This window comes from Leptosomus discolor, chromosome 6 (assembly GCF_034619465.1).
Source record: "Leptosomus discolor isolate bLepDis1 chromosome 6, bLepDis1.hap2, whole genome shotgun sequence".
NCBI lineage: Eukaryota > Metazoa > Chordata > Aves > Leptosomiformes > Leptosomidae > Leptosomus > Leptosomus discolor.
In genome coordinates this window covers 44099621-44113062 of record NC_141396.1, presented here as the reverse complement: position 1 = coordinate 44113062, position 13442 = coordinate 44099621, and the positions used below count along the sequence as shown (strand labels likewise).

Sequence of the window (13442 nt, the reverse complement as noted above, 5' to 3'; positions counted from 1 at the left end):
TCACCGACAAAGATGTTAAACAACACTGGTCCCAGTATTGAACCTGAGGAACGCCATTCATCACTGGTCTCCACTCGGACGTTGAGCTGTTGACCACAACACTTTTAAGTGCAATCTCGTAGCCAATTCATTATCCACTGAGTGGTCCCTTCATCAAATCAATGTCTCTCCAGTTTAGAGACAAGGATGTCATGCAGGACACTGTCGAATGCTTTTCTTTACATCCTCCCATTAGGCAGCAACAAGATTTTTCCTAATCCCTTAACTTTCTCTTCTTAAGGCTGAACAAACCAAGGTCTCTCATGTTCTCCTTGTATGTCACATGCCTCAGTCCCTCAGTCGTCTTGGTTGCCCTCTGTTGAACTTGCTCTGCTGTGTCAATTTTTTTCTTGTAATGGGGGACCCAAAACTGAGACATATGATCTCAGGGGTGCCAGATAAAGGGGAAGACTTGCTGGCGAGTCTTACTGGTAGAACCCAGTGTGCAGCTGTCCTTCTCTGCTGGCCAGAAACTGCTGGTTGAAGTTCAGCTGTCTGCCCACCAGGACCTCCAAGTTCTCTTCTGCAAAGCTGCTTCCTAGCCAGTCCATGCTGGCCTCTGCCATTGCATGGAGTTTTTCTGTCCCAGGTGCACGAATTTGTGTTTGCCTTTGTCAAACAGTTTCTGTTTCCAGCCTGTCAAAGTAGCTTTTAATAGCAGCTCTGTGGTCCAGTGTATCAACCGTTCTTACCAACTAGGTATCATCTGTGAACTTGCAGAGAAAGCACTCTTTGTCACGTCCATATCGTTAAACAGTATTGACGCCGAGTTCTCAAAATCCTCCCCGTTGCCTTCTTGAAGATGAGTGTGACATTTCTCTTTTTCCAGTCATAAGAAACCTCCACCAATTGCTATAACCTTTTAAACTTTATAGATGCCAGTTGCAGTAACATCAGCTAGCTCCCTCTGCACCCTCGGATGCATCTGGTCTGGTCTGTTCTTAGGGACTTGTGCATGATTCGTTTGCTAGTTGGTCCTGAACTTTCTCTCCTGCTGTGGTTAACGGGAGTCTCAACAGACTGTGCTACAAGGCTTAGGGGCATCAAAGGTCTGAGGTCAGATCTTGTCACCAAAACTGAGGCAAAAAAAGCATTGCGTACCTCAGCCCTCTTGCACAGCAGTGCTGTCTTGTGCTGTGATGACACATTTCCCCTTAACTGAAATCAAAACAAAATCACTTTTCTTTGTAATTCATGTGAAATTCTGTGTAGGTTTTTCTTGCTTTCCATTAAAGGAGAACAAAAAGAGTTGAAAGTAAACTCCTTAGCCAAGCTGATCTCTAAATACTTTGAAAAGAAAGATGCCTCCTGATGTCCCTAGCCATGTTGTATTTAGTACCAGAACATGAACTTTTTACTTTACACATACTAGTAAGATCTTTTTAGAACCTAGTAACTTTTTTTTTTAGAATTTTTTGTTTTTTTCTTAATGTAGAAAAAACATTAGAGACCTAAAATAAACATACAAAATAAATTACAATGTCAATATTTATGTATGATTTCATATTGTACTGATAAGATTTCAGAATTTATCTAGAGGCATTAGAAGTATTTGTATCAGGCCAGTGTGCAATAGACACATTGATTTTTAGTTGAGAAAAGTAACTTATGTCACTGTAATCTGGAGCTAGAAATAGGGTAGGTGTTTTAGCTGCTGCAGTGTTGCTCTAAAGTGTGTAAATATGTTAATTCACAAGTACTCAGATGATAGGTGTTTAAAGCATGCTCACAGGTAAAATTTTGCAATACTTAAATTAATGAAAGAAGTTGCATAATGAGAGAAGTTGCATAATGTTTAGAGAGTACGAGTTTTTATTATAAATAGATAATGACAGGCTACTTGAGCTACAGGCAGGGAGTTTTGCTCCTTTTGTGACTGAGAATACTAGAGGCAGACACCCATCGAAATGAAGCTTTACATCAATATTACGTGTAATTTATGGTGGTTTTTCAACACAGGAATCCTTGAAAGAAAGTGAAATATGGAAATAGTGCCTCATTGATAGTCAGTAAAAAAACATCTGGCTTGAAATGTCATGCAGAATGGCGTAAAATTTTCCAAAGTATTTGAGACTGTTCCTTTAAATGTATTGCACTGCAGTCTGGGAAAACCTGAGCACAAGCACGCTGTGCCTCAGACCAGGACTTAGCCCGTGGGACATAACAAAACAAAGAAAGAGATTTTAAAAAGAGCAAGAGAGAAATCCCTTTAGATTTAGAAGTCTGTTACCATCATTCCTCTGTACTGTCCTATGCAAGTAAAATTCTTGTTCCAGTTACCCTTACTCAGAATGATCAAAACCGAGAATTTAAGAGCTCAGTTTAGAAATGCTTAGCCTTAGGTTTTACGCTTTTCTATAGAGATTTTTCAACTTTTAAGTGGAAAGCTTGTTTATTTCATATCTGTCTGTTGCTATTAGTTAAAATTATCTTTAGTTGTGAGCATTGGCGCAGTTTGTGTTAGTGGCAAGATGGTTAACTCCTACATTTGATACAATGCAGAAAGGAACCTACTGTAATAATGGCAAGCTAATAGAAGGACGATACTATATAACTAGTTTAAAAAGTAGGTATTTGTAGCCATACCATGTACTTGAAATGCTGAACCATAGTGGATTTAAATATTATTTTATATTGTATGTGTGAAGTACAATTTCAAACATCTCTGTGTGTACCAATGGTATCTTTAGATTGTTAGATATCTAAGCTGATCTGCTTTTTGCTGTTTTATTGTATTTTACAGGGGTGGGGGGCAAGGTGGCACAGGGATTACAAGAATCCTTTTATTGTGTTACTGGGATCCTGCCTTAATGTTGCAGTATTTGTGTTAAAAACGCTGCAGTTTCATGGTTAAATGCAAGCACTACTCAAAACTATTAAGTGTTTTGTGAAGTTGCTTGTCTGTTGCCCACCTAACTTTCCGCCCTCCTACCCTGAAGGTTATACCTAAACTAACCATGATGAGAAGAGTGCATGAAAGAATATATAGAAGTAAAATAAATGAATGTTTGTACAACTTGTTCAAAGTAAGTGTACTCAATAAGCTTCCTCTTCTGTTAATCTCTGTGTGCAGAATCCAGCCATTCCAATGCAGAAGCTTCAAGACATCCAGAGAGCGATGGAGCTGCTCTCTGCATGCCAAGGCCCAGCAAAGAATATTGATGAGGCTACCAAACGTAAATACCAGTTTTGGGATACGCAACCCGTACCTAAACTTAGTAAGTTTAACTGGACCTGAGCATAAGATCTGTCTTCCTGACAATGAAAAGAATATATGCTTGCTGTGTGGCATGTTCTCTAAAATGGGTATGGAGTTTGACTGTGCGGTAGAGGACCCTTAACCTTTTGTGTAGTTTTTGTGGAATTCTTTATGTTTTCTGGGAAAGTGCTTGCCCTCCCCCGAATGATATGCAACAAAATACAGTGTTAATAAATTTCATTCTGATGTTCTCCATAAAAACGGGAAATGCTATCGAAATAGCATTCCTTTGTATATTTTGGGTCTGAAGTCTTGAACAACAGAATGTAGAAGTCTTTTCCACTTCAGGGAAAATAAGAGCTCTAAATGGTGACAAGGAGTAAACTTTGATTTTATTTATTTATTTTCTGTTATTTTTTTTTTCCCAACAGATAGATTTGCTATCAGAGAGATAATGACTCTCCTGCTGTAGGTTACACTGTTTTCATGCAGCTTTAAGAGGATAATGGCGCTTCTGTCATGGGTGAACACTTCTACTGCTGTGTGTTCACGTGCGTCCTCCACATTGTATGCTGCCTTTAACATACGCTTTCTCAGAGTCCATTCTCTGTTCTTGGTACCAAGTGAGGTGGTGAGGTGACCTCTCCTTGCCTTTAATTTTGTAAGGAATGTGGCAGATTACTTTTTATACTGATCTGATCCCTGATAACACAGTTGGTAAATCTTAGTCTTTGTTGGGGAAGACAGTTGCTGACTCTTGCTTTTTCTGAATTGCTTTCTGAACCACCTTCTTCCCCCTTCATTATCTTCAGGTTAAGCAGTTGTAGCTCTTCAGTGCCAACAAAACTTGGGGATGCCACAAGTAAAACAGTCTCAGCGCAATAGCTGTTGTTCTGTTCTGCAGGTTTCTCTCCATGGCATTGTAGACCGTTGTAGAATAAGGAGAAATAAAGTAGAGTCTAAAGCACGGGAGCACTCTGCTTTCTTTCCACAGGGCAGCATTTCACGTTAATCCATTTCTGTAGCTTAATCCACAGTGATCTCATTTCTCCCTGACTTCTTTGCATGCAGAAGTCCAGAGCAGAGTCCTTGGGTGCAGTATTTTCCACTGGGTTGAACTGACCTGGCCTGCCTCTTCTCCGTACACATTCTGTCCAGATACCTCTGTTACAAACGGTAGTAATTGTTGTAGTAATCCTGCCTAGGTGGAGCAAGAGCCTAGCTGAAATAATTTGATGTGTAAATCAAAAAATAGTCTGGCCATAATGAAGCTTTTTCAGAGCTAGTTTGGGTGTCTGCACAGCAGTTCCAGGAGTTCAGATGAGGTTAGTCAATATATCTTACAGCACTTCTGTAGAGGTGAGAATCTGTCACTTGCCAGCTTAAATGGACCAATACATTGGCTCTAAAGATGGTGTGTTAGTGTCGTTCAGTAGAAATATGCCTTGGTGAATTTGTCCGGCTGAGGTTTTGTTCAACACTGTTTATGAATTGCTTCTTGATCCCATTGATGATTTTTTTTTAAAGTTTTTTCTTTTTTCTGCTGGAAACAGAACATACTGGGAAGTCTTCACTATTTGATGTGCTGGATATGTTTAGGTGGAAAAAAATAATCTGTTGCTTCAAGAAATATCTGTAGGGATCTTTGCATTAAATTAACTTCAGAATCATTCTGCCTTCTAGTTAAGGTTGTTAGCAATAGGACCTTTATTTAGACCAACTCTGCCACGTAGTGGCAGTAACATTTGGGTGGTTGATTTTTCCAGAGTTTGTGTAAAGGTGCTGGTAATGATGACCTTCCAAATTGGATGGCAGGCCGTAACTATTTGTTGGGATTGCATGTCATTTGGGAAAAGTTAGTGCTACAAAGGAACGTTTTTGACTGTCTAGAGCTCGATGATGGTGATTATATGTTTGAGTGTTTATGGGTAAGAGTAGGGGAAGGTCAACAAGGCAGATATTGTGGTGGGAGTCTGCTACAGACCACCCAACCAGGATGAAGAGGCAGATAAAATATTCTATAATCAGCTGGGAGAGGTCTCACAATCACTAGCCCTTGTTCTTATGGGGGACTTCAACTTACCAGGTGTCTGCTGGAAATACGATAAAACAGAGAAAAAACAGTCTAGAAGGTTCCTGGAGAGTGTGGCAGATACTTTCCTGACACAAATGGTGAGGGAGCCAACTAGGGAAGGTGCCGCACTGGACGTGTTGTTTGTGAACAGAGAAGGACTTGTGGGTGATGTCTTGGGCATAGCAATCGTGAAATCTTAAGAGTTTTCAGTTCTTGGAGCAATAAGGAGGGGGGTCAGCCAACTACCTTGGGCTTCTAGAGAGCAGACTTTGGCCTGTTTAGGAGCCTGGTTGGCAGAGTCCCTTGGGAGGCAGTCCTGAAGGGCGGTGGAGTCCAGGAAGGCTGGAAATGCTTTGAGAAGGAAATCCTAAAGGCACAGGAGCAGGCCATCCCATGTGCCTGAAGACAAGCCAGCAGGGAAGAAGTCTGGCCTGGCTGAACAGAGAGCTTTGGCTGAAACTCCGCAAAATGAAAGGAGAGTTTATGATGTCTAGAAGAAGGGGCAGGCAACTCGGCAGGACTACAAGGGTGTTGTGAGGTTATGCAGGGAGAAAATTAGAAGGGACAAAGCCCGACTAGAACTTAATCTGGCTACTGCTGTTAAAGATGAGTCTGTAAATACATTAGCAAGAAAAGGAGGGCTAAGGAGAATCTACATCCTTTATTGAATGTGGGAGGAAGCATAGCGACAAAGGATGCAGAAAAGGCTGAGGTACTGAATGCCTTCTTTGTCTCAGTCTTTAATAGTAAGCCCAGTTGTTCTCACGATACCCAGACCCCTGAGCTGGAAGACAGGGAGCAAAATGAAGCCACCAAAATCCAAGGGGAAATGGTTAGTGACCAGCTACACCACTTACACACAAGTCTATGGGGCCAGATGGGATCCACTCAAGCGTACCGAGGGAGCTGGCAGAAGTGCTCACCAAGCCACTTTCCATTGTTTACCAGCAGTCCTGCCTAACCGGGCAGGTCCCAGCTGACTGGATGTTAGTGAATGTGACACCCATCTACAGGAAGGGCTGGAAGGAGGATCTGGGGAGCTACAGGCCTGTCAGCCTGACCTCGGTGCCAGGGCAGGTTATGGAGCAGATCATCTTGAGTGCCACCACATGGCACGTACGGGACAACGAGGAGATTGGGCCCAGTCAGCAGGGGTTTATGAAAGGCAGGTCCTGCTTGACTGACCTGATCTCTTTCTCTGCCAAGGTGACCCACTTGGGGGATGAGGGAAAGGCTGTGAATGTTGTTTACCTGGACTTCAGTAAAGCCTTTGACACAGTTTCCCACAGCATTCTCCTGGAGAAACTGGCTGCTCGTGGCTTGGACGGGTGTACTCTTCACTAAGTAAAAAAAGTGGCTGGGTGGTCAGGCCCAGAGTGGCGGTGAATGGAGTTCAATTCAGCTGGCAGCTGGTCACAAGTGGTGTTCCCCAGGGCTCAGTACTGGGGCTAGTTCTGTTCAATAGCTTTATCAATGACATGGATGAGGGGATTGAGTGCTCCCTCAGTATGTTTGCAGGTGACACCAAATTGGGTGGGAGTGTCGATCTGCTCGAGGGTAGGAAGGCTCTGCAGAGGGACCTGGACAGGCTGGATTGATGGGCTGAGGCCAGTGCTATGAGGTTTAACAAGGCCAAGTGCCAGGTCCTCCACTTGGGTCACAACAACCTCATGCAGCACTACAGGCTTGGGGATGAGTGGCTGGAAGGCTGTCTGGCAGAAAAGGACCTGTGGGTGCTGGTCAACAGCCGGCTGACCATGAGCTGGCAGTGTGCCCAGGTGGCCAAGGCGGCCAACAGCATCCTGGCCTGTATCAGCAATAGTGTGGCCAGCAGGAGTAGGGAGGTGATCATGCCCCCATACTCAACACTGATGAGGCTGCCCCTTGAATGCTGTGTGCAGTTTTGGGCACCTCACTGCAAGAAAGTCATCGGGGTGCTGGAGCGTGTCCAGAGAAGGGCAACAAAGCTGTTGAAGGGTCTGGAGAACAGGTCTGATGAGGATCGGCTGAGGGAACTGGGGTTGTTTAGTCTGGAGAAGAGGGGGCTGAGGGGAGACCTCATTGCTCTCTACAACTACCTGAATGGAGGTTGTAGCGAGGTGGGGGTCAGTCTCTTTTCCCAAGTAACAAGCAATAGGACAAGAGTAAATTGGCCTAAAGTTGGCCAGGAGAGATTTAGATTGGACATTAGGAAGAATTTCTTCAGCAAAAGAGTTGTCAAACATTGGAACAGGCTGCCCAGGTCAGTGGTGGAGTCACCATCCCTGATGGTATTTAGGCGACATCTGAATGTGGTGCTTAGGGACATGGCTTAGTGGTGGGCTTGGCAGTGCTGGGTTAACGGTTGGACTTGGTCATCCTAAAGGTCTTTTCTGACCTAAACAATGCTGTCATTCTGTGATTTGGCAGGTGTTGCTCCATAGAAGAGGAACAGCTTGTTTATAGCTCTATACGGAGGAACCGGAGTTGTAAAGTGAGGGAGGAGAAGAAAGCATGCTTTCATGTAGGATTTTAGGAATAAATTTCACATTTCACCAGCAGCATCCCTTAAATGCCCTGGCTTTGCCATGCCACTGATCCTGAGTGATCCTGTTGAGTTCAGGTCTATTCAAGTCCGTGGTAAACAGGATCCAAGCCATAGCTTGTTAGCTGTGCATACAACGTGTTTCTCATGGTGAGACCATGGGTCTCATGGCTGGCTAAATGCTGTGCATGTGCTGATAAATTGCTGTCCGATCTTACAAAATACTGGGTATCAGTTAAGGCAGAGTAGTTCTGTGCGTGTCTATGGGTATTCTGATGAGATAGTCATTAGTCTGAATGCAATCTGCGAGAATGAGAAGCAGTATAAGCTAATAATACTAACTTCTTTCAGCGTTTTTTAAAAGGTTTGTGTTCCTATCACATAATTATGTGAAAATACATGATGTGAGTTAAATGCATTTTTGAGAACTGTCAGGAAAACTAGCCATGTAACTGTTCTTTTTTTTTTTTTTCCTCTCCTCCTCCTCCCTCAAAAGATGAAGTTATAACTTCGCATGGTGCCATTGAACCAGATAAGGACAATGTCCGCCTAGAGCCATATTCTTTGCCACAAGGTTTTATGTGGGACACATTGGATCTTAGCAATGCTGAAGTTGTGAGTAAAACAATTTTTATATCTGTCTAAAGTCATTGAAGTTTTTTGTGATTGATGATGGATTTTCTTGTGTGTGTTTTCAGCTGAAGGAGTTATACACACTGTTAAATGAGAATTACGTAGAAGATGATGATAATATGTTTAGGTTTGATTATTCACCTGAATTTCTTTTGTGGTGAGTAGGAAATTCCACATTCTGCTCTGGCTGGAGTGCAAAGAAGGGTGTTTTTATTACATCTTCTTAGGCAGTAATTTGTAATTATTTCTGTCATCAATTTTAGGGCACTACGTCCTCCGGGCTGGTTACCCCAGTGGCACTGTGGGGTTAGAGTGTCTTCAAACAAAAAACTGGTAGGATTCATAAGTGCAATCCCTGCAAATATTCGTATTTATGACAGGTAAAATGCACCATTAATTTTGTATTTGTAAAAGAATAACACCATGAAACAGATCTTAAACTGGTATCCATTGTCATAGAGAAAAAGAGAGAAGGAGGCTCATTGACCATAAAGAGTCAGAAGAATGCAGTGTATGTAGCTGAGACACTTTTTACTTCCCTCCCCCACTTTCCCCCTGCCAAAAAAAAAAAAAACAAAGCTTGTTGCAGTGAAGACCAGTAATACGTATGTAAGGAATTTTCTTACTGATGGATGATACAGATAATGATATAGAAATTTCTGACCGTACTGGAAAATATTTAAAGGATAGTCAGTCAGTTGGACTTCCTTGGCCATGTCTTCATATGCTGACAATCATAAAGTATGATGATACTGTGTAGCATGTGCTTGGATGCCATTCTGCATCTTAAAGGCAGGCAGTTGGTGAAGTATCAATGCAGCTCTGAAAAAGGATTCTTGCAAGCACCTTAGACACAGCTTGCATATTGCACAATTTGCCATTGCAGTTGCAATATCCTAGATGAGTGTTTGTTGCAGATGTACCTTGTCACAAGTCTATTTTTACCTCAAATTCTTATGTTGCAACATGGAAAACTACAATTATGTAAATGAAAATATGCAATGTGCAACTTTTTATCTTTTCCACTATTTAATGTCCTTTCAGTGTGAAGAAAATGGTAGAAATCAATTTTCTGTGTGTCCATAAGAAACTGAGATCTAAACGGGTAGCGCCTGTGCTGATTCGGGAAATAACCAGAAGAGTAAACCTGGAAGGAATTTTTCAGGCTGTTTACACTGCTGGTGTGGTACTTCCCAAACCTGTGGCCACTTGCAGGTAACCTAGGTGATGTTCATAATAATATTGGTTCCTATAGCAGTCATTTTAAAGAACATTTTGTGTAATTGGCTAGAAACAGTAAAAACATAAAACGCAATGAAATTAAATGTTGTAGCCTTGACTAACCTGAGTGTTAAGGGTGGGTTTTTTGTTTGTTTCTTTTTTTATATTTTTTTTCCTTCTCTCCCAGTGTCTTCGATAAAACAGCTTCTTGGACTAAATTCTGGTTTTGGGGTTTTTTATCGTACCTTAAATAGAATAATAGGTGTTTCTGTTCACCTTCTGCTGGAAGGCATGCTAGCAACGACAACAGTGGGTACCTGTGTTTTTCAAGTGGCCTGTTTCCCTGCTGGGACACTTCTCTCTTGACCTGGTTGCTTGCCAAAGATGGCAGAGCATTTCTGGGAATTGTATGACTTGCTTTTTTTGAAATACTTTCATCCTTCCTGGAGAAAGGAGGACTTGATCGGCATTTGATAAAGATGGGAAAACTGTCATGTGAGAAGAGTTGTATGTAATCAAGTATAATTTCATTTGCTTGGAATGGATTTTATTTCTACTGGGAAAAGTTCAGTTCCAGCAGTATTAGTTCAGCTGTCTGTCCTTCTGGAGGACAGGGTTCTTTTTGATTTGAAATTGTATTTGTACCTATCAACCCAGAGAGCCTGTAAGTTTCTGTAAGGAAGGATGGGGGAAAAAAAAGCCATGTTGTGTTAGAGTAACAAGTTGCACAACAATCTCCTAGGAAGAGGAGATCTCCCTCAGCAAGCTGTTTAGACATGAGCAGAGGGTCCTGTCTGTACAAGAAAATAAAAGTTACCATGTAAGTACAGTGAGATTGTCAGGGCTATCGCAAGTACTAAAGTGTTTAGCCCTGTGATTGCTCATTCTGTAATAAAAAACATTTGCTTAGATTCAAACTATGGTGAAGGCAGGCCTGTTTAAAAACTGTTGCTTGGATATAGCTTTTCCATATCTTTTGTAGCTCAGGCTTCCTACAGACATAGTACATGCTTGCGTGGAAACAGATTTGGAGAGGAGAAGAAGCAACGCGAGAAAGTAGTGAAGTGGGTGCAAGTAAAGCTGACACTTAAAATGCTATTTAATCTCATTATTTCCAGGTATTGGCATCGATCACTGAATCCCAGAAAATTGGTGGAGGTGAAATTTTCACATTTGAGTAGAAACATGACTCTACAAAGAACAATGAAGCTCTACAGACTTCCTGATGTAAGCAGTATGATTTCTAGAGAATCCCCACAGTTACTGTGAGGCCCAAAATAACCTTCCATCTGTCTCTGACAGCACAGGCTTTTCTGTGGAAAGGCAGTGCATGTAGGACATTGAATAAAAATAATCTCTGGTTGATGAAAAAGACCTTAAGGGCTATACTAAACAGAAGAGACTATTGCTGGAAATTTAGATCTGTATGTGGAGAAAATAGACTTTTCGACATAAAAGCCTTAAATGAAGAAAATAAACAGAAACCTTAACTTCAGAAACATGTGGGATTGAGTTGAAGATGCATAAGACTTCTCTCGGTATGATTAATCTGATGAAAGATAACTGGAACAGAAAATTAACAGTTCATATCTTAATTCTCAGAGAAGTCCATCAGAAAGTTGGCCGAGTACAGTGGGATTGTTGATTCCACCCTAATTCACAGTTTTTTCTGTTCTGTCAGAGGATGTTGTTCTTCTGCAAAGAACAGGCTCAGCACAAGCCACCTCAGTACGTTGTGTACTGTTCATTGCATGATCTAACAAAAGAAAAAAAAAAGTGTTCTGGCATGGTTAGGTTAGTTAATTTTTTTTTTCCTCATGTTTGCAGCTAATAGTTAGGCTAGCAAAAAGCATTAGGATGCATTTCCATGACCGGGCAAGTCACTGTAAGTAGTCTGAGATGTACTATTAAAAAAATCTCATTACTGTAATTAATAGCCGGTAGAAGCTAGTTTAAGCTTTATGATTGAAAACATTTTTTTTCCTTGTAAAAGCTACCTTTCTATTTGGAGGGATTGCAGAGCATCCTTTACCTATACCATTTCTGTAAACCTTTTTTTATTTAAACAAACCCTCCCTTTTGGTTTTAAAAAAATACTATTTTTCCTGACTCAGTACTTTGTAATGATTTGCCTGATGTTGGAGAATTGTGTCTGTTATATTTAGCTTGATGTTGCAAGTTCTCTTTCTACTTATAGATTTGAGTAATACACTGAGCCCTCCTCTGTATAAAGCACGTGCCATGGCTGGATCTGAACTCCTGGTGCTATCAGAGAGACTCGTTTCCTGTGCTGCCTGCACGCTACCTGTGCCTGCACACGCAGGTTCTCCCCTGTGTGCAGGGCAGCAGTTTTCAGAGCTTAAGAATTAATAACCAATTAGGTTTTAATCTTGGAGAGCTAAATATAGCTTCCATCAAATCTTGAAGACATTTTTAATAGTCTAAAAAAGCGCAGTAGACAACTTCAAACATAAGTTTTGGTGGCAGCTCTAGGACTGTTCCTTATGGAAACAATACAGGAAAAGAATAGTTTCAAGAATAAGGATCTTACTTACAGTACAAAACATGTAACTACAGAGAATCATTAGAAACAACAGCAGATGTATCCTGATCATCTTTCTTTATCATAAACCCCAGATTTCAACAGAAGAATAAATTATGAAAACAATGAAGACATTATATCCCGTTCACAAAATATGGCTGAGGCAAACACACTGTACAGAGATGTGCAAATGGAAAACAGGCGCTTTGAAAATCAGCTTTTAAAACGAAGTGATGTAGGAGTCTGTATGCCTCAGCTGCTTGTTTTCTGTTAGATTGGACTTGGGAGCTTCTCCCATGGAAAATAAAGATGTAATCTTTGTGCTGTTTTCTCTTCAGGTCTTGTGCTTCGGGGTTTTTGAGATTTTTTTTTTTTTTCCTAAGAAAGGGTTTAAGTGCTGTTGAGGATCTTTATCCTCAGTTTAAGACTGTTATCATAAACAGTACTGTCACACAGATTTGTTCATTCAGGCCACACTGTCCTGTCCCTCAGCACCAAACACTGTTTCTTGCATTTTAACCTCTTTTCTTAGTGTCCTTGGAATATCATTGCTACTGGGAGGTCGTCTCCCTTTAAGAGGAATCAATCATTCCTAATCACTTGAACAGTCTGTATTGAAAAGGTTTTCAGAAATAAGAAGTAATGTAATTAATAAATACCACCCTCACTGAAGGCTGTATTTGCATGTTACCTATAGATATAAAAAACAAAGGTGGTTTTCTAAGTTTTTAATCTCTTGAGCAAGGAGTTTTCTGAGAGAGGTAAAATTTGGCTGTGTTTAGAGTAAGGACAGGAGCATGTTTGTCTCAGTCTGTCTTTTCCTGACTGACCAAGGTCCTGAGCCAGGATACTCACATGAATGTACACCCAGTGCAGCTTGGTATGTGGAGCAGAGAAACAAATTTTAGCCCAATTCTGTACACTTTCCCTCACTGCTGGGGCTGCAAATCATTTATGGGTGGCCATTCTGAGTGTTGCTGGGGGATAAAGATATTCTATCCCAGCTGCTTTTCCTGCCCTCCTTCTCCAGCGTATGGTTTTAGAAGAGGGACGGAGGCTTGAAGGGAGCTGAAATTATCCTTTCATAAGGAGGTTCTGAATGAAATGTGTCATGGGAAGTGTCACATTGATGAGTCAGGTGAATACCCTTATGGACTCAGGGCATTTAAAAATCTAGATGATGTGCTGTTGTGGAGGCAAACCATAGTCT

General features: G+C 41.4%; 1 protein-coding gene across 1 annotated transcript in view; it reads left to right on the top strand.

Annotated features, from left to right (window-relative positions):
- The window catches only part of NMT2 (N-myristoyltransferase 2), a 35664-nt gene that overhangs the window by 12087 nt on the left and 10135 nt on the right, over positions 1-13442 (top strand). The window contains exons 3-8 of the mRNA XM_086466447.1: positions 3113-3257; positions 8333-8451; positions 8535-8626; positions 8733-8849; positions 9514-9684; positions 10809-10917. Coding sequence (XP_086322573.1) covers positions 3113-3257; positions 8333-8451; positions 8535-8626; positions 8733-8849; positions 9514-9684; positions 10809-10917 — 753 coding nt within the window. The remainder of the gene's footprint in view (positions 1-3112; positions 3258-8332; positions 8452-8534; positions 8627-8732; positions 8850-9513; positions 9685-10808; positions 10918-13442) is intronic.